This window comes from Acomys russatus, chromosome 32, assembly GCF_903995435.1.
Source record: "Acomys russatus chromosome 32, mAcoRus1.1, whole genome shotgun sequence".
Classification (NCBI taxonomy): Eukaryota; Metazoa; Chordata; class Mammalia; order Rodentia; family Muridae; genus Acomys; species Acomys russatus.
The window spans coordinates 6,942,637-6,962,830 of NC_067168.1; the positions used below are offsets into that span (position 1 = coordinate 6,942,637).

Below are 20,194 nucleotides of genomic sequence, written 5' to 3' on the forward strand. Positions count from 1 at the left end.
GCACAGCCCTTCACCATATGAGGACTTGTTTATCCTGGAGAGCACTCGCCAGCGGGAAGGCGGAAGGCGGAAACCGGTGCCATGTCAGGGCACGGCACTTCGCAGCTCTCCACACGGATCCTAGTTTTTTCCTCAGTCCCTACCACAAGCACAATGCCAAGATTCTAAGTGTCTTCCGTTTGATGGATGATTGACCCGCGATCTGCTCAGACCATTCCAGGATCCCTAATCCCAGCAGGAATGCTATGCTTAGTCCAGGCCTTAAGGAGTGTGTCCCGCTCCAGAATCCTTGCAAAGCTGGGTGTGCTTCGGGCCTTGCTTCTATTCCTTTACTTACTTTGGGTATCGAGGATGGTACATAGGGTCTCCTATACTAAGCAAGAGGACCCTGATTTGTATCCCCAGCGCTTTCATCGATTTATTTTCATTTTAAGATAATGTCTTAAATTCATTGTCACCCAGGCCCTCCTGCCCCATCAGCCTGTACCATCCGGCGGACATGAACGTGAATTTCCTGACACGGTTGGGATCGTTCCGGGGGGCAGCGAGACTCAGTGTCCACAGGTTAAGATGCTCATGGGCGGGATGTTCACAGACTCTTGACACCAGCCGGGCAAGTACGGGTGTAGTCGACCGCGCGGATTGGCCAGGCCGGGTATGCCCCGCCCTCCCGAGCGCAGCGGCCAATCAGGGCGCCGAGGACTGGCGGGCAAGCTCGTGGGCGGCAGCGGAGCTTTTCCGACGCCGCGGCCTGTGCAGCAGAGTCCGGAACGACGACGTGCGACGCGCGGTTCTCTCCTCAGAGCCATGTCTAGGCGGGAACCCGCAGCCAACGCTTCCTCCTCGGGCGTTGCTCCCCGGCGAAGCTCGACGGGGTCCCGAGGCGCCGAGCGGACGGCGACGGAGGAGCCGAACCGGAGAGGCCGGGCCCGTAGCAGGGGTGCGGGCGGCGCCTGGAGAGAGCCCTCGAGTACCGCGGAGGCCACGGCCGCCGGCCGCCGCGAACCGCCGCTCTGCTTCGGGGTGAAGAACGACGTGGTGGGCGCGGTAATAGGTGAGCTCGGGCGGGCGGGCGGGCGTGCGGGGCGGTGGCGCCAGGGCTACGGCAGCGCGGGGCGCAGTTCTGGAGCGGGCGGAGGTGTATGCGGGAGAGAACCTGCTGGAAGACTCGCGCAGCGTCCGTCCGCGGTGAAGCGGGTCTTTCAGGTGTGTGGCAGAGGGGCAGCTTCTCTGAAGTCGCCCTCGAGGTCGTTACCACAGAGGTCGCGTCAAGTCAGAGCCTCGGCTTTGTCTCTGTCTTAGTTTAACTTGGAGGTAAGTTTAACTGTGGAAAGCGGGGGAAACGGAAAGGCTGACAAGTGCAATCTTCAACTTCTCTGAGATGCATTTACGACGATGGGGATGTTTCCTTCAGTTAGTTACTGGCGTTAATTCCTGGTTCCAATTCTAGTTTGATTTTTGGTTCCCTGGGACTTTGATGTTAATATATTTAGTTCTAAATTTCTGTTTCGTGGCATATTTAATCATATGCTTTGAGGCTAGTTACTAGAGTAGACAGATTACGATTCCAAGATTCATGTCCCCCCTCCCCCCCGCAAATGTGGAGAACCCCAGTATTTGAATGGGAACCAGACCAGAGAGCCAATAGGTTTGTGGTAGAAATTAGACCCTTTGCAAGAAACAGTGAAGTGTAGGCTTTGGAAAACACACACTTGGGTTTGCATGCTGTTATTTTTGTTTTTCTTATCCTGGGTATTGATCCCAGGACATCAGGACACCCCAAATAACTAGGTGCAGACTCTGCTACTGAGCGACATCCCTTGCCTTGTAAACTATATGGCTTATTCGTGTGTGTGGGTGTGTGTGTGTTTTCAAGTATGACAATCCTATTTTCCCCTCTACTTTTCTTCTCCCTTCCCTCTTTCTTTCTTCCCTCTCTCCTGTCCTCTCCTGTCCTTCCTGTTGGTGCTCAGGGTTGAACCCAGAGCTTCAGAAAGGTTAAGCAAATGCTTTACTCCTAATCTGCTGCCCAGACCCACCTTATTTTTATACTCAAAAATATGTGGTACAGTATTAATGATAAACAGAAGATTGTGTCCCAGCTCTTCCATGATTGGAACTATACCATTTCTCAACTCATTTCTCCCTGTTCTTATGCCTCCAAGTCACCATTTAATGTTTTGTGATTGGCTTACATTAACATAATGTCCTTAGTCGTCAGGTTTTGCAGTATCTGAATCTTTCATTTTTAAGACTGAAGGTTAGTTCCTTAGTGCATATCTCTCCCACTGTTGCATTTACCCATTATCCCTTGATGATGTCTGTGCTGCTTCTAGCTTTTGGCTTTGGTGAACAGTGCTTCTGTGGGCACAGCAGTGCAGGTGTTCACCATAGTAGTGCAGGTGTTCGCCATCTGTGGGCACAGCAGTGCAGGTGTTCGCCATCTGTGGGCACAGCAGTGCAGGTGTTCACCATCTGTGGGCACAGCAGTGCGGGTGTTCGCCATCTGTGGGCACAGCAGTGCGGGTGTTCGCCATCTGTGGGCACAGCAGTGCGGGTGTTCGGCATCTGTGGGCACAGCAGTGCGGGTGTTCGGCATCTGTGGGCACAGCAGTGCGGGTGTTCGGCATCTGTGGGCACAGCAGTGCGGGTGTTCGCCATCTGTGGGCACAGCAGTGCGGGTGTTCGCCATCTGTGGGCACAGTGCAGGTGTTCGCCACTATGCTTCAGTCCTTTCTCTGTGTGGACCCAGACATGGCAGTGCTCAGTTAGTTGGCAGGGCTGTTTGTTTTCCAGTCACAATAGTAGTTCACAGGGTTCCAGTTTGACTAAATTTTTACTAAAGCATGTGCGTTTGTTTTATATAACAGGTGTTCTAGGGGCAGGAGTGTGGCTCCGTGGTAGAGCATTTGCCTACCGTGCACAACTCCCTTGATTCAATACCATGTACTGCAAAGTATCTTTTTTTTTTTTTAAAGAGAAGGACGAAGTTAGATGTGATAATGTACCCCTCTGGAGGTAGAAGCAGGCCAAGTTTATACAGAATGTCCAGGGCATGTTGGAACTATATAGTGAGGCCTTGTTTTAAAAATAAGAATAAGAGGCAATCCTTTTGTAGTTAGTGTGTGTTACCCTGTTTAGAGATGTTGAGCACCTTATACTTAAATGTTTCTGAAGAAATTCCCGCTCAAATCCTTCAGCGTTTGAATGTGTTTGATCAGTCAGGGATTATACACAGGGCCTTAGGCATGCTACTCAGGCAAGAGCTGTACCGCTCAGCAGTGCTTCATTCTTGTCTACTTTCTTAAAAATTGAATTATTTAGCTAGATGTGGCTCAGTGCCTGAATATATCACCACTTAGGAAGCAGAGGCAGGAAATTTGCCTTAAGTTAAAGGCCAGCCCGTATAGGATACATTGTGAATTCAAGTATGAGTCACTGTCTTAAAAACACACACGCACACACACACACACACACACACACGCGCGCGCAGGCACGCACGCATGCGCGCATGCCCTGGATTTTGTATGTGCTGGAACAGAATCTTTTTGTCTCCATCTTGGTGAAAGAAGACTACCCACACAAAGTGAAATATCATTCTCTTCCCCGATCCAAAAGAGAAAGTGTTAACTGCACGCTGAAGAGCCTTCCCTTGATTGGTTTCGGGAAGAACCCACACAAAATCCTTTGAGGAAAGTACATAGACCCCTTTTACTGATTTCAGTTTATAATCATATGTTTATTTTTAAAAACAGGTCGTGGTGGATCAAAAATTAGAGAAATCCAAAATACAACAAATACTAGAATACAGGTAAGTCATCCGTGTTCCTGAAGTCGGAGGCTATAGCTCTTCGTAAGGAGCGCGTGACTCCATCTGCTTGGTGCTCAGCATGGTTGTGTAGTGAGTGGCCAAAGCTCGTCACAGAATATTCTCCAGCACCTGCCTGAGTTGTTCTTTTCTAGTGTAGTGTTTGTGACTCTTGGAAGTGAAAACTAAAATACAATCTCACTAAAGAATAATAACTCAACCCCTAGATGAAGAGCTGCAGGCAATTACTGGCTCCCAAGAGAGGGAAAATTAGTGTTCCCCAAAATTGGTTATCCAACACCAAGTGATCAGACCTGAAAATACACATACAAGCAACAGTAAAGGGTCTTAGGAGAGAAAGAGACAGAGAGACAATAATAATTAAAAAGAGGCCATGAATTTGAGAGGGAATAAAAGGAGTCTAAAGGACAGGTTGGAGAGAGAAAAGGGAAAAGAGATATTATATAATTATATTTTAATTTAAAAAGTGTGGGACTGGAGAGATGGCTCAGAGGTTAAGAGCACTAGCTGCTCTTTCCAAGGTCCTGAGTTCAATTCCCATCAACCACATGGTGGCTCACAACCATCTATAATGAGATCTGGTGCCCTCTTCTGGTGTGCAGGTGTACATGCAGGCAGAACACTGTATATATAATAAATAGAAAATATAAAAAATAAATATAATATGTATATATAGAGAGAGGCTCTGGCCAGTAATCTCAGCTCTCAAGATGGCGAGCAGGAGGGTCTTGAGTCCAAGGCTAGACTAGCCAATAGATGAATTCTCCTTACCTTAAAAATAAGTAGTTAATCTTTGTGGTATATTCATCATGCCATAGCCTCCCTGCCTAAGTCCAGTACCTCAGACCTTAATCTGCTCCTGTGTTCTTAATTTTTCTGATATTGGATGGTATTGCTAAACCCTTAGGCCAAGAAAACGATCCTTATCATCCACTGAGTCTCGTCTTTATCCTGTACTTTTCATTTTCCCTTAGTTGCTCACCTTTCTTCTTGCCTCCTCTAACCATTCTTTACTACAGTCAGAGGTGTCTTCCTAAAATGCAATTGAACAGTTTCTTTTCTGTTGAAGAACCTTTAGTGGTTTCCTAGACTTTGATTTATTTAATTATTTAGTTAGGGAGATTGAACCCACAGTCTTGTATTATTCTAGGCAAGTTTTCTACCAAAGAACTGCATACCAGCCCTTTTATGTTTTTATTGTATTTATGTGTGTACATGTGCATACGCACACACGTGTGTTAGTACACCCAGCACCTGCTACAAGTGGAGGTCAGAGGACAACATTCCGTAGTCAGTTCTCATCTTTCAGCATGTAGTTCCTAGAGATCTAACTCAGGTTGCCAGGCTTGGCAGCAAGCACCTTTTTCCACTGAGCCATCTCACCAGCCCACCCCTTTTACTCTTGAAGCAAGGTTTCAGTGATTAGCACAGGCTGCCCTTGAGCATAGTGTTTAGAACAGGCTGTCTCATAACTCCAGATTCTCCTGTGCTGGAATTACATGTGTACACTACCCCAAGCAGCTAAAGCCTGTTAATCTAGACTCCTCAGCATAGTGTACTTGACCTGGCCTGTTCTAACCCCTGCTATTCATTGAAGACTGCCATCTACTTCCCAACATTGTCCCACTGTAGTTGTCTCTCTTTAGGCAACTTGTACTGAGGTTTTGGGTGAGCCAAGTTCTGACATCCTTGGGGAGCTTTAAGGCCTCCTACTCTCTTTTCTGTGTAGGTATCTCCATCTTCTCAGCATCTGACAGTGGTTTCATTCTAGCACTTAACACAGAGTTGTGTATATCTGTAAACCCTGGAGGTGACAGACATTGAATTACCAGCCAAGACAACACTTGGCATATAGTAGTTTCAAGATAAGTATTTAATAAATGTATATTTAAAGGTGTCATTTGCCAGCCCTGGTGCTCTGGGCCTGTAATACCATCTGCTCAGGAAGGCCACAGGTTCAAAGCCTGCCTGGCTACAATATGAGTTCATAGCCAACCTGAGTAAATTAGCATGACTGTCTCCAAGTACAAAGTGAAAAGAGGGCTGGTGATGTAGTTTAGTAATAGAGCACTTTCCTGGTATGTGTGATGCTCTCAATTCACTCCTCAGTTCTCATTTTACTAGCCTTCTGGAAAACCTAAATCTGCAGGATGGTGGTGGTGGCGCAGGTCTTTAATCTCTGAGTTCAAAGTTAACCTAGTCTACAGAGTGAGTTCCAAGACAGCCAGGAACACACAGAGACACCCTTGTCTCAAAAGACCACACTCCCCTAAAATCTACTCCAGCTGTATCTGTACGACCCTCCAAAAGTACTATTTTACAGGCTAGGGAACGACAACTCATAGTAATGTCACCCATCAGATTAGTATTTTACACTTATTGTGTGTGTGTGGAGTTAAGACAACTGAGAGAGTTGGTTCTCTCCTGTCTTAAGTGAGATCCAGAGATTGAACTCAAGTTGCCAGGCTTTGGGGACAAGCACTTTTGACTACTGAGCCATCTGGGTAGCCACTGTATTAATGTTTTATTTTCCCTCTACCAGAGTGTTCTGAGTTTAATGTACAGATTGCTGTTGTTACCCAGCAGGAGACAAATCCAGGTGAAAAAACATATATTAAATATATGTAATATATGTATTATACCTACAAAAATACATTCCCACTCAAACTGGACATGGCATAGTATAGTACAGCAAGGCCATGTGTGCATTCCTTCTTTTCTTTCTTTTTTTTTCCTTTTGATTTTCAAGACAGGGTTTCTCTGTGTATCCTTGGCTGTCCTGGAGTCATTTTGTAGACCAGGCTGTCCTCGAACTCACAGTGATCCGCCTGCCTCTGCCTCCTGAGTGCTGGGATTAAAGGCGTACACTACCACACCTGGCTGCATTCTTCCTTACAATTTGAAGTTGAGTAATTATTGGGGCATGGTAACAAGACTTGAATCTCACTTGTGTTTCTCCCTTTAGGTAATAAAAGGTAATTCTGAGGCAGAAATCAAAATTTTTGGTAATAAAGCCATGCAAACAAAAGCAAAAACAGTGATAGATAATGTTGTTAAAAAACAGCAAAATTACATTCCAGGACACAGAGTTGGTAAGTAATTTTTGCACATACACGTGCTTTAGTTTATTATTGCTGTTGTTAGTTTATTGTTGTTGAGGTTGTTGATATTTATTAGTTTGTTGTTACTGAGATAGAATCTTACTGTTTAGCCTTGGCTGGTCTGGAACTCAATATGTAGACCATCCTGGCTTGAATTCATAAAGATCTGCTTCCCTCTTACTCCCAAGTGCTGGGATTAAAGGCATGTGCTATCATGCCTAGCCTGCTTGAGAATTTTTAAAGATACTTTTTGTCAATGTTTTTATTGGTTTTGCTTTGTTACAGAGTCTTCAATGTAGGACAAGGTGGCCTCAAACTTATAATTGTCTTGCCTCAGCCTCCTGAAAGCTGGGAATATAAGTATGCTCCACCACACCTGATTTTTTTCAGTGTTATCAATATATTTGATTTCTTACCCCAAACAAAGGTTTAGACTTTTCAGATCTACACACATTTTTTTCAATAAAAGGCCATATTAATTTTGTTTTTTAAAATCACATAATGCCAGTAAGGTGCTTGCCACCAAGCATAACAAACTGTTTCCAGAACACATATAGTGGGAAGAGAAAACTACATCCTACGTGTCCTCTGACGTATGTGCCTATCACATATTCAGGGATGTGTGAATGCACACATGGCACACCAGCTGTGTGCCATGGATGAAAAAAAAAATACATACCCCCTGTGGCTTCTTAACTATTATGGTTAAATCTGGTTTCACTTTTAGCCACAGGTCAGTTAAAATGAAAAGACTCTTTAACACACAGGTTAGTATTGAGGGTAAAGATTGGCGCCGTGTGTGTTTATGCCTGTGAGTGTATGCTCTAGCTTGTATTCAGAAGCCAGCAGTAGATCTGAGTGCTCTCCACCCTGCCCCTTGGAGTTGACATGGGTCCTGGGGATCCAGATCTGGTCCTCATGCCTGCTTTGTGTTTTATAATAGAACCATCTCCCTGGACCCTGAAAATTACAAACTTGTATGCTTCAAGTATTAATGTCCTATTATGAATAAATACAATAAAATATTACATGGGGGATTTTGTGCTGTCAAGATTTACCCCAGAGCTAATTTTGTAAAAATCTTTTAACAGATATTATTGCATTCCAATCTTCTGTTGGAATAGATACTAGTACAAATGATAGTGTAACAGAAGATCAGCCATTGATCGACTGGGATCAAATTCGAGAAGATGCTTTGAAATGGGAAAAGAAAAAGTGGGCAGGTCAGTCCTGTACCCTAACGTGTATGTGGTGATGTTGTTTCTTTACTGTAGTTCATATCTTCTGTAACCCAGTTTTTAAATCCTGCTGTGGGTGGTGACCCACAGGGTTATGTAACTGAATTCAAGGGTCATGAAAACTGTGGCGATAGTACAGGTTTCTGAATACTCAGGGAGCAAACATTAATTCAGAATCAAAAGCATAATAGATCTGGGATGTTTCAGGCGAAACTCACTTGTGTTCCAACACAGGTCTTCACCATAGCCTTGGTTTGACACACTATGCACTCTGCATTGCACATTCTATCATAACATACAGCCTCCCCAGATGCCGCCTGAAATACCTCTGTTCAAGTTTGAAACTATTATATGCTGTGAATTGCAGTATCTTTTACTATACATGCAAAGTTGTCTGACTTTACAGAAACATCATGCTTCAAGTACAGAAAAAAAAGTTGGTATTTAAAAAATATTTCTCAAAATGTTAACTATAAAATTAATATATCTTCAAATTTATTGTATTAGAATGTTTGATTCTAAAATCACTGGCCAGGCATAATAGCACACACCTTTAATCTCAGAACTCTGGAGGCAGAGGCAAGGAGATACTTGTAAGTTTGAGCCCAGCCTGGTCTACACAACAAATTCCAGGCCCGCCAGGATGACATAGTGAGACCTTGTCTTAAAAAAAAAAAAAAAAAAAAAAAAAAAAAAATTGCTATTTGAATTGCAGAAGAATTTCTAAAAAAGAAAATTGTTCAATGAATTTGCCTTAGGATTAGGACAGAGTTTCCAACAACTGTGAAATATGACTGTTTTGTATTAAGTATTTATGTGAAGTGGCATTCTTGAGTAAAGATGATTAGACTGTAAAAGTACAATTTTCAAATTGTTGACAGTGCTCTATACCCTGTAGTGTTATTCAACTATTCAATTCTTTATATAAAAATAAGTAAACCAGGTGGTGGTGGCACACTTGGGAGGCAGTTGGATCTCTGAGTTTGAGGCTAGCCTGGTCTACAGAGCAAGTTCTAGGGCAGCCAGGGCTACACAGAGAAACCCTGTCTCGAAAATAAATAAATAAATAAGCTGGGTGTGGTGGCACCCACCGTTAATTCCAGCACTTGAGAGGCAGAGGCAGGTGGATCGATGTGAGTTCAAGGCCAGCCTGGTCTACAAAGTGACTCCAGGCCAGCCAAGACTTCACAGAGAAACCCTGTCTCCAAAAACCAAAAACAAACAAACAAGTATATTTAGCTCATTAAAATAAAATTTACTTTAATCTTTAATAAATGTTAATATTATATATGCCAAAAATTTTAAAGTAAATATCTGATGACTTATTGTCAGTGAGTATTTGATTTAATGTATATACCTGTTTTAGATACTACTTAGGGTCATGTAAAAATTTCACTAGTGATAAGTGGTTCTGAGAGAAATAGTTTAAGAAGCTCTGCTCCATAAAATCTCTACTTTTAGACTAAAATTGAGAAAACTTGGCTATTAAAATAGGCAGCAGTACAGCATCATTATTTAATATATAGGCTGGAGAGATGGCTCACTGCTTGAGTACTTACTGTGCAGACATGAGGACCCAGGTTTAGCTCCTAGGATCCCGCCCACATAAAAAGCTGGATGTGGTCCTGTGCATTTCTATAACTCCAACATGGGCTCGGGAGACGGATCCAGGAGGATTGGCTGCCAGCCTAACCACAAACCTCAAACTCTAGGCCAGCAAGACATGCTGCTTCAAAAGAGTAAAGTAGAAGGGGATACCTGATGCCCTCTGGCTTCCATAGGCTGGAGCATAATCTGACACACAGGTGTGTGTATACATCCTCACACACACTTCACATATACACAAGAGATAATATACTAATAATAAAGGAATCAAAATATTGGTAACTATATCATTATGTGGCCAGAACATCTCAAGTTTTTAGACAGTTGATGTGTTATGGGAACTGTGTGAGGATTTAAGCTTAGAGGTGGTATCATGAAATCTTATGCCTCAGGGGCTGCAAAGAGAGTCAGAACACTGCTTGCCTCTCAGCATGAGGACCAAGGACACATATAGAGCAAGGTGGGTCCTGGTCATCTGTAATCCCATGGCTTAGGGAATGGAGACAAGTAGGTCCTAGGAGCTCACTGGCTTGCCAGTCTAGCCAGTTGGTGAGCCTCAAATTCAGTGAGAGTCCCTGTCTCAATTAATAAAATAGAGTGCAACTATGGAGGAGACCTAGTTCTCTTCATTCTCTGTCTTGTACATGCACACATATATGCATACACACATACACAGAGAAAGGTAAAGACAACCTCAGAAAGTTGAGTGAGGATCTATACTTAATGCCTAAAAGTAGAATTATGGGGGCTAGGAATTCGTGACTCACTGGTAGAGTACTTTCCCTGAACATGAAAGTCTGGGTTTGATTACCTGTATTACAAAAATAGACACTAATGGTACAGGACTGAAGAGATGGCTTCATGGCTAAAAGACAGGAGTTTGGTTTCTAAGACCCCTGTCAGTGTCTCAGAACCACCTGTAACTCCAGCTCCAGGGTTCTTCAGTGCCTTTGGCCTCTGCAGGTACCTGCACTCACATACCCACAAGAGACATACACTCCTACACGTAATAAAAATAACCTGGTGGGATAGCAGATGCCTTTAATCCCAGCACACAGGAGGCAGAGGCAGACAGGTCTCTGTAAATTAAACAAGCCAGAGTGACAAAATGAGATTTGATCTCAAAAACTAACTAAATAAAAATCTAAAGGATTTTAAACTAATGGTATGGACCTTTGAAGAAAAACTAAAATCAATTCAAAATGTTTGAGAGCAAATTCATTTGTTATAGTAATATGGGCTTCTTTAACAATCATTGCTTTCCTGGCAGGCATAGTGGCACACAGCTTTAACCCTAGCACTCAGGAAGCAGAAGCAGGTGGATCTGTGTGTTTAAAGCAAGCCTGGTCTACATAGTGAGTTCAAGGTCAGCCAGAGCTATGTCGTTCTATCAGAGAACTCAAGTTCAGTTCCTAACATCCTTGTTGAGCGGCTCACAGCTGCCCGAGACTCCAGCTGCAGGGAATCTGACTTTCTTTTCTGGCCACAACAGACACCTGCACACACGTGTCATATACTCACACAGATGTGCACACACATAAATAGTAAGTAAGAAGATACATATATTTTTAAGAAAGTTTTCTTCCTGAGTAAAAAATGTAGTTGAAAGAGAAACCAAAAAGATCTTTTGACTGGCATAAGCCTAGGCGGCGACATGAAGAACTCTCTAAAACTGTGCACGTAGAGAACTTTATATTCTAGCTTGATACTTGTAGTTTTGAATAAGTGTTAGTAAATGTACATTCTCATTATTTATCAAAGTTTGGATTGTCATCTTTGTCCCAGATTTACCTCCAATTAAGAAAAACTTTTACATAGAGTCAGCAAGGACAAGCTCAATGTCACAAGTGCAGATAGACAACTGGAGGTGGGTAGTCATTTCATTACTCAGTGTGTGTTGACTCGATAGGCCAGGGCTTTGAATGACTGTATCAGAGCACTACACCCAACTGCCAAATTGAAAATTGGGCTGCATCTTACATGATGAGTTTTAGAGCACTGTTGCATACTACAGTGAAGAGTGGTGGCACATGTCTGTAATCCCAGCACTCAGGAGGCAGAGCCAGGAGGACCATGAGCTCAAGGTCAGCAAGACTATCACAAACAACAGATGTCCAATTTCAATAATGGAAGCTGATCTGCTTGTGTCTCGGTGACAGACATAACAACTGAACACTTACTGTGGCTCTTATAACCAAGGAACAGTAAATGCTGGGGATGTAACAGTTAACCTCAACCTGCATGATAGTGACCCCATAAAGTTGTGTAATGGCCCTGAAGAATTACTATTTTGAAGTGATTGTGGCTGCTATAACACAATGCAATGCATTATTCTCATGTGTGTGTGGTGACAGTGGTACAACTAAGGCTGTGACAGTGTGTCTGTGTACAGCTTATAAAACTTTATAATGAGAACAAATGACTGCTACTAGCTTGTATATTTGCTATACTTTTATCATTATTTTAAAGTATATTCATTCTGACAAAAGGATACTACGGCTGAGGGTGTGTCTCAGTAGTAGAGTGCTTGTCTGGCATGTACAACACTGTGCTTTTGGTTCCCCCCCCCCAAAAAAAAATAAAAAAATTATTATAGGATTGAGGATATAGTTGAGTTGGTAAAGTGCTTGCCTAGTGTGCACAGAACCCTGAGTTTGGTATCTAGCACATATATCCAGGCATGATCGGGCATGATGGCGCACACCTTTAATCCCAGCACTCAGGGAGGCAGAGAGGCAGGCGGATCTCTGAGTTTGAGGCCAGCCTGGTCTACAAAGTGAGTCCAGGACCGTCAGGGCTACACAGAGAAACCCTGCCTCGAAAAAACCCAAACCAACCAAACAAATAAAAGTCTGGAGTACAAGTTCTTGTGTCAAAAAAGAAAGAATTACTGTGTGTCACATTATAACATTATACTACCAGCAAACTTGATATCTTTCTCTATAGAAAAAAATTTATGTGTATGCATGAGTACTTACATGAATGTATATGTACCACATGAGTGCCTGTGGGGTTATATCCTGCCTTTTGTGGGTGCTTGGACCCAAACCCAGATCTTCTGCAAATGTAATAAGTGCTCTTAATCCCTGAGCTGTCTGTCCATTCCCAAACTCAGATATCTTACCTTTATCACAGACATTGACAGCATTAAGAAGCAGGTTATTGGAGGAGGATTTTGTGGGAAAAGATGAACAAGAACAAAGTAAAACTATATGCATGAGAATGTCATAGTGACACTGTTTTGTAGGCTAACTTAAATTTTTATTTATTTTTCACTACATTTGTGTCTGTGGGTAGAAGGGGGTGGTGCTCCTGCTAGGATCATGCCAGGAGGTCAGAAAACTTGCCACCTCAATTATCTCTTCCACTGTGTAGATCCAGGAATCAAATTTGGGTCATCAGGCTTACCAACAAATGTCCTTACTCAGTGAGCCATCTCTCCAAACCAAGATTAATGTTTGTTTTGTTTTGGCTTGGTTTTGAGTCAGGATTTCTCTGCGTAGCCTAGGCTGTCTTGGACTCACTTTGTAGACCAGGCTGGTCTTGAACTCATAGCGATCGCCTGCTTCTGCCTCCCTCAGTGCTGAGATCAAATGTGTGTGCCACCATGCCCGGCTCTAAAATTAATTTTAAAAGGGGGCTTGAGACACAGTTTAGTTAATAAAGTGCTTGTCACAGGAACAGAAGAGTCTGAAGTTAATCGCAAGAACAACAGCTGGCTTAGTGAGCATTAGGGGCAGTGAAGACAAGAACAACAGCTGGCTTAGTGAGCATTAGGGGCAGTGAAGACAAGAACAACAGCTGGCTTAGTGAGCATTAGGGGAAGTGAAGACAAGAACAACAGCTGGCTTAGTGAACATTAGGAGAAGTGAAGACAAGCAGCTTAACTAGGGCTTGATTATAGTGAGAATTTTGCCATTTTGGTTCCTTTAAAAAATACAAAAATGTTATGACAGTATGTTTTTGTTTTAATCCCAGGTGTGGGGACAAGAGGCTGCTTCACAGCAGATGACTATAATTTGCCTTGTGTTCTAGCTTGGGTGTGGTTTGGGGAGCTGCAGATAGTTTCTGCATGTGTGTGACATTTGGAATTCTGGGAACTTTTCAGAGAATATAAATGCTAGGGCCCCAAGAGGTGCTGTGGCTGTTTTTGTCTGGTTGTTGGTTAGATGCTGTCAGTTTGTTGTTACTGTTGTTGTGGTTTGTCAAGTAAGTGATTGAGCTCAAAGAGATAAGAAAAAGATATTAAGTGTTCTGACAGTAAAGATGAAACTTGCCCCTAGGAACTCTACACTCTTAATTAACAGGAAGTAGCCCAACAATAATGATACCCCCTTCCCCTCAACCTTTATTCTCTCCTACCTAGTGTTAGGGGTTGGAATGATGGAAGAGGATAAGGAACCCACAAAATAGCAAATGATAGCTGCATTCGACAGACAGCTAGTCTGCCTACCCTCCTCATTTAGCCCCAGTACAATGAGAGACCCTGCCTCAAAAAATAAGGTGGAACTATGTCTAGGGTTGACCTCCATTCTCCATATTCACACATATGCATTGCGTGTGCACGCGTGCGCATGCCAGGTTGACGGCTGGGAAGATGACTCAGTTACGAACACTGGCTGCTCTTGCAGAGGACTCGGGCTCAGTTTCCAGCACCACATAGCAGCTCACGGCTGTCTATGTAACTCCAGTTCTAGAGGATCAGATACTTTTCTTTCCTGGCCTCCTTGGAGATGTCACACATGAGGTGCATTTACATACATGCAAGTGAAACGCTCATGCCTTTTAAAAAAGGCAAGATTGGGCTGGAGAGTTTAATTTTTAAGAGTTTTAAAGGACCCAAGTTGACTCCCAACACCCGAATGTCAGCTCACAACCATCTGTAACTCACCCTCTTCTGACCTCTGTGTGCATCAGAAATGCATGTGGTGCACTTAAACACATGCAGACAAAACGTTTATACACATAAAATAATGAGAAAAAATTTAAAGTACATAAAATGATAAAGGCCTGGTCGTATTTCACAGTCACATATAGGTTTGTGTAAGCATACTGTCATGTTTATGAAACAGAAATGTCCAGTCAGTGATATCTCAGAATGCAACCCCCATCTTTAATTGGCATGACTGCATTTTAATTTCAAATTTAAATCATCATATGTGAGGGTGCCTGTTGTATTAGATAATAGTTTAGAGAGTGATTTCTCCAACACTGGGAAATCGAGGGTCTTTTAGGGCTGGCAAGGTGGCTCAGCAGTTAAAAGCACCTGAGTTTGACACCCTGGGATCCACGAGGGGCAAGTTGTCCTCTGATCTCTGCTTGGGCACTGTGGCAAGTGTTTTCCCCACCATCAACATATGCATACATACACATATTAAATAAATATAATTTATAATTTTTTTTTCCTGAGACTTCCCTTCCCGACTGGCCTAAAATTTACTGTGTAGCCAAAAATGACCTTGAGTTTCTTACCCTCCTGCCTCTGCCTGCCTTATGCTGAGATTCTAGGTGCACATCATCATGCCAGCGTGTGTCGTGCCTAGGAGTGAACTCAGGGCCTCATGCAGTCTAGACAGGGACTCTACAACTTAGCTAACCAGCCAACAGTGAAAAGTTGAAAAGGTAAAAAATGAGTTTTTTAACTACAACAATTCCTTTTTTTCAGTGAAACCCATTGCTTTTTATTTACACTTATTTATGCACACGCACACATACATGCATGGCATGGCACACATGTGGAGGCTAAAGGATTACCTGCAGGAACTGCTTCTCTTCTACTCTGTGGGTGTCAAGGATCGCACATTAGACTTAATGCCATACGCCTTTACTACTTCCTCTCAAATTCATGGTCTTTTTTTCTTTATTATGGTTACATGTCACTGTGACACCTGTTTGAGCCTATTCGTTGTTCCATGTGTGAATTTTTTTTAGGGCTGACTACTTGGTTTAAATAACCAATTAGGGGCTTTGTCTTTGACGAAGACTGGTTCTTCCTCATAGGTCATTAATTGCCTGTAAGTCTGCCTTTGTGGTGGAACCTTGTGATATTTGCCCCTATTGGCCTTGGCACGTCATTTGGTATAATCAAGTCTTGCTTAGGCAGCCATCTATTTGAGATTTCATGGGTGCAGCTTCCCTCTCATATCTAAAGGTCACAATTCACCAAAGATGCCCTGGTCCTCTGGCTCTTATAATCTTTCTGCTCTATCTTTGGTGATGTTCCTTAGCCTGAGATGTAGGGTCACCTTGTAGGTGTACCAGTTGGAGCTGGACATTCCAGGTAGCTGTCCTCAGCATTTAGCTGGTATGCCTTTCTGTAACTACTGCCTGCTACAAAACAAAGAATAAAATTTTAAACTCTTCAGTTCTTACCTGAAGTCTTAAGATTTTTTTTATGGGTTTGTGAGTGTTTGGCTGCAGGCATATATGTTCACCACATGTATTTGGTGCCCCCAGAAGAGGGCATTGGAACTGGAATCCTCTGGCACAGGAATTACAAGCTGTTATGAGCCACCGTGTGGGTGCTGGAAACTGAACCCCGGTCCTCTGCAGAAGCAACCAGTATGCCTAACCGCTGAACCATCTCTCCAATCCCTCAATAACAGCCTTAAAAACTGATGAATCTTAAAAATAGTCTGTTGTAAAAAAAAATAATGCCTAGGCATAGTAATGTATGCCTGTAATCTTTACACTCTGAAGGTTGGGGTAGGATGACCAGGAGAGTCAAGCTCACTGTAACCTACAAGCAGAGTTGGAGGCTAGCCATGTCTGCACGAGACTGCAAAAAGATAGATGTAGCAGGATGACTGAGATAATGCTAAACCTTGGTCAGATAACTAGGACCATTTGTTTAGTTTTGTGTTATAATGCCCATATTTTGGTTCCATTTTCCATAATCATTGGTTCATTCACCCACATAATTAAAGTAGATTTGCCTTTCCCTCTACACCCTCATAAAGAGGGAAATAGGTTCCTTTCTCTTTCTGTTTGTTGATTTACTTGTTTTAAAACAGAGTCTGTATACTCCAGACTGGCCTCAAATCCTCCTGTCTTCACCTCCCAAGTGCTGTATCCCAAGTGTGTGCCACCATGTCCAGCCCTCCCATATCTTAGTCTATTTCACCTTAAAATTCTAAAAGTCTGATTTTAGTCAGTTGCAAATGAGTGTCTAGCTGCTATCTGAACTGAACTGAACAAATCCACTAATCTTTGTATTCTCTATAAAGGAAAGAAAATTTTAATATAACATGTGATGACTTGAAAGATGGTGAGAAACGTCCTATCCCCAACCCTATATGTAAATTTGAAGATGCCTTTCAAGGTTACCCAGAAGTTATGGAAAACATTAAAAGAGCAGGCTTTCAAAAACCTACACCAATTCAGGTATGCCTTTGTTAGCTCCAATTTTTCATTGAATGTTTCCCCCACCAGATAGTATCTGTTAGAAGCTAAATCACCAGGGAATAGCTGTGTCTTAAAAGCATGTGCCTGGTGCCCCCTGCCAGCACTGCCACTGTCTAACAGGAATGTGTTTAAGATGTAGAGCTGAGGGGCAAGAACAGATAGCAAGAAGAGTTGTGCTCTTGTTTCAGTATCTGTCATTCTCTTTCAGTCCCAGGCGTGGCCAATAGTTCTGCAAGGAATAGATCTAATTGGAGTAGCACAGACTGGAACAGGGAAGACACTGTCCTATCTAATGCCTGGATTTATTCATCTAGACTCTCAACCACTGTAAGAATTTCTTTGGCTCCATTCTCTTACTAGGGACTGAATAGTTATAGAACCAAAACTATAATTAAGTTCCTGTCATTTCTTGCACTGGTCAAAGAGATGCCTCTTCTTGGCCGGGATGCACATGGCTATGCTGATGAAGAATACATTAATAAAACCATTTTAGGAAGCAATAAATCATAGTCGCCACCAAAGTCATAGTAGAAAAACACTGGAATCAAATTGTTTAAACTGTCCTAAGTCGTGATGTCTAATTAAAATTGTATTAATAAATTGTTCAGTATAGTTCTATTCAATGAGAAAATGCCATTTCAAATGTTAATTTAAAAGTCCTCTTAAATGAACAAGTAAGTATTTGGGACAGTGGATTTATGGTGTATGTGGCTTATTTTCCTGCTTTTGTCATTTTAGGTAACCATGACTTTGTAGTAAAAAAAAAATTATAGAAACTTATACCAGCAGCTTATTTTTTAGGTATGTTAATTGTTATTAATAAAGCAAAGTCTACAGGAGGAGCTTTTAATCATACAGTTCACCAAAAAGTACAAATATACCTTCTCTGTGTTAAACTCAACTTTACAAATCTTGCACTTAATGAACTTTCCATGCATCTAAGACAAATAACTTAGTATTATTGTTTCCCTTTTAAAGAGCTAGAGAACAAAGAAATGGACCAGGCATGTTAGTCCTTACGCCCACCCGGGAATTAGCCCTTCAAGTAGAAGCTGAGTGTTCTAAATATTCATATAGTGATCTTAAAAGGTAAGTCATTTCTATATAAGTGTTATATTCACTCTCATATCTGTAGTAACTTTATTTAAGTTTTGTGTGTGTTTTCTTGGGTGCAAATTCACAGCCTGGGCATATTGGCCAAATGTTCAACCACTGAGCTCTCACTCCAATTCTACAAATTAATTTTCAATTGGTATACAACAAAATTATACATATTCATAAAGTTCCATGTGCTGCTTCAGTATGTGTATACATTATGTAAGTTTTTTTTTTTTTTTTTTTTTTTGAGACGGGTTTTTCTGTGTAGCTTTGGCTGTCCTGGACTCACTTTGTAGACCAGGCTGGCCTCCAACTCACAGTGATCTGCCTGCCTCTGCCTCCCAAGTGCTGGGATTAAAGGCGAGTGCCACCACACCCTGCGTTGTGTAATGTTTTAAATTGGATTAAACCTTTTCTCAAACTTTTTTTTTTTTTTTGAGACAAGATCTTTTTGTAGTTCAAGGCCATTGTGAGTTCCAGGACAGCCAGGAAAAGGCAGAGAAACCCTGTCTTGAAAAACAAAAAAACGAACCAAAATATGTTATATTATTAAAATCAGTGCTATCTATGATAGCACAATAGTTTCTTGCTCTCAGTTTACCTTTTGTCGTTGTAGCTTCTCACATTTTCATTAGTTTCACACCTTCGGTATCTGATCTGATTAAAGCAAGAGCTCCACATTTGCCAGGAGTGTCTTAGGACCAAGGTTTGTACAGCTGCAAGCGCCCATGTAGTGTAGACTTTCCAGGGAGACATTTCTTCAAAGTTCAAACAGTCTTAAAACAATATCTCAGCCTCTACTGACTAACAATAGCAAAGGCTTTGCTGAAATGTTTCACTCAAAGCTAGGCACAAGGGCTTCCCTTTACCTATCACTACAAATAGTCAAGTCTAGAGGCAAACAATACAGAAGCATGGTTCTTTAGGAAACACTGCGGGCTGCCAGTGTGGATAGTTTCCATAAATCGCAGGCACTCCTAAAAGCATCAGATTCTTTATTCATCCTGTCCTGTAACCAAAGTGTTGTGATTTTGAGTTATGATGGGATGCTCTTCGCTTAAATGTGAACTTCCGGATTTCTTTTTTAGTGTTTGTGTGTATGGAGGTGGTGATAGAGATGGGCAAATACAAGATGTTTCAAAAGGTGTGGACATCATTATTGCAACTCCTGGAAGACTGAATGACCTACAAATGAATAACTTTGTCAACTTGAAAAGTATAACCTATTTGGTAATCATGGAATAAGGGTTTGGAATACTGGGAGGAAAAAGAACTGAATCTGTAGAAAAATTTGTGGAGTGGGGTGACTTTTATATAGTGCCTTGTATTCTGGGAATATTTCCAATTCTGTTTAGCATGGTAAAAAGTAGGAAAGTTAGCATTCACTTATTTTCATTCATTAGCCATAGACGCTATTGGGAATCAAGTGAAACAAATCCGTCAGAAAATTTACTCTGGTCTCTGAGAAGTTGAAGTGGTGATGGGGTTATGGGAGAAGTAAGTGTTTAGATAAGAGATTAGCCACATTCTTCTTTGAATGCAGGTTTTAGATGAAGCAGACAAGATGCTGGACATGGGATTTGAACCCCAGATAATGAAGATTTTGTTAGATGTACGCCCAGACCGGCAGACTATTATGACGAGGTGGGTATGCCTAATTGTGTATTCAGAATAGAAGTCAGTAGATTTATTTTTAAGATTTTACTTATTATATATACAATGTGTCTGCATGTACATCTGAACACCAGAAGAGGGCACCAGATCTCATTACAGATGGTTGTGAGCCACTATGTGGTTGCTGGGAATTAAACTCAGGAACTCAGGAAGCCAATGCTCTTAACCTCTGAGCCATTTCTCCAGCCTTAAAAAACCCATTCTATTAAATTAATTTCTCAACAGTATTTTAGAGCATTACTTGG

The 20,194-nt window shown here is 42.1% G+C and overlaps 1 protein-coding gene across 1 annotated transcript in view; it reads left to right on the forward strand.

Moving 5' to 3' along the window:
- Positions 1-777: 777 nt before the first annotated feature.
- The window catches only part of Ddx43 (DEAD-box helicase 43), a 28,716-nt gene continuing 9,299 nt past the window's right edge, over positions 778-20,194 (forward strand). The window contains exons 1-10 of the mRNA XM_051140134.1: positions 778-1,054; positions 3,756-3,811; positions 6,795-6,921; positions 8,022-8,153; positions 11,559-11,640; positions 17,000-17,156; positions 17,386-17,504; positions 18,156-18,266; positions 19,364-19,505; positions 19,819-19,919. Of these exons, the coding sequence (XP_050996091.1) occupies positions 808-1,054; positions 3,756-3,811; positions 6,795-6,921; positions 8,022-8,153; positions 11,559-11,640; positions 17,000-17,156; positions 17,386-17,504; positions 18,156-18,266; positions 19,364-19,505; positions 19,819-19,919 (1,274 nt within the window). The 5' untranslated portion in view covers positions 778-807. The remainder of the gene's footprint in view (positions 1,055-3,755; positions 3,812-6,794; positions 6,922-8,021; positions 8,154-11,558; positions 11,641-16,999; positions 17,157-17,385; positions 17,505-18,155; positions 18,267-19,363; positions 19,506-19,818; positions 19,920-20,194) is intronic.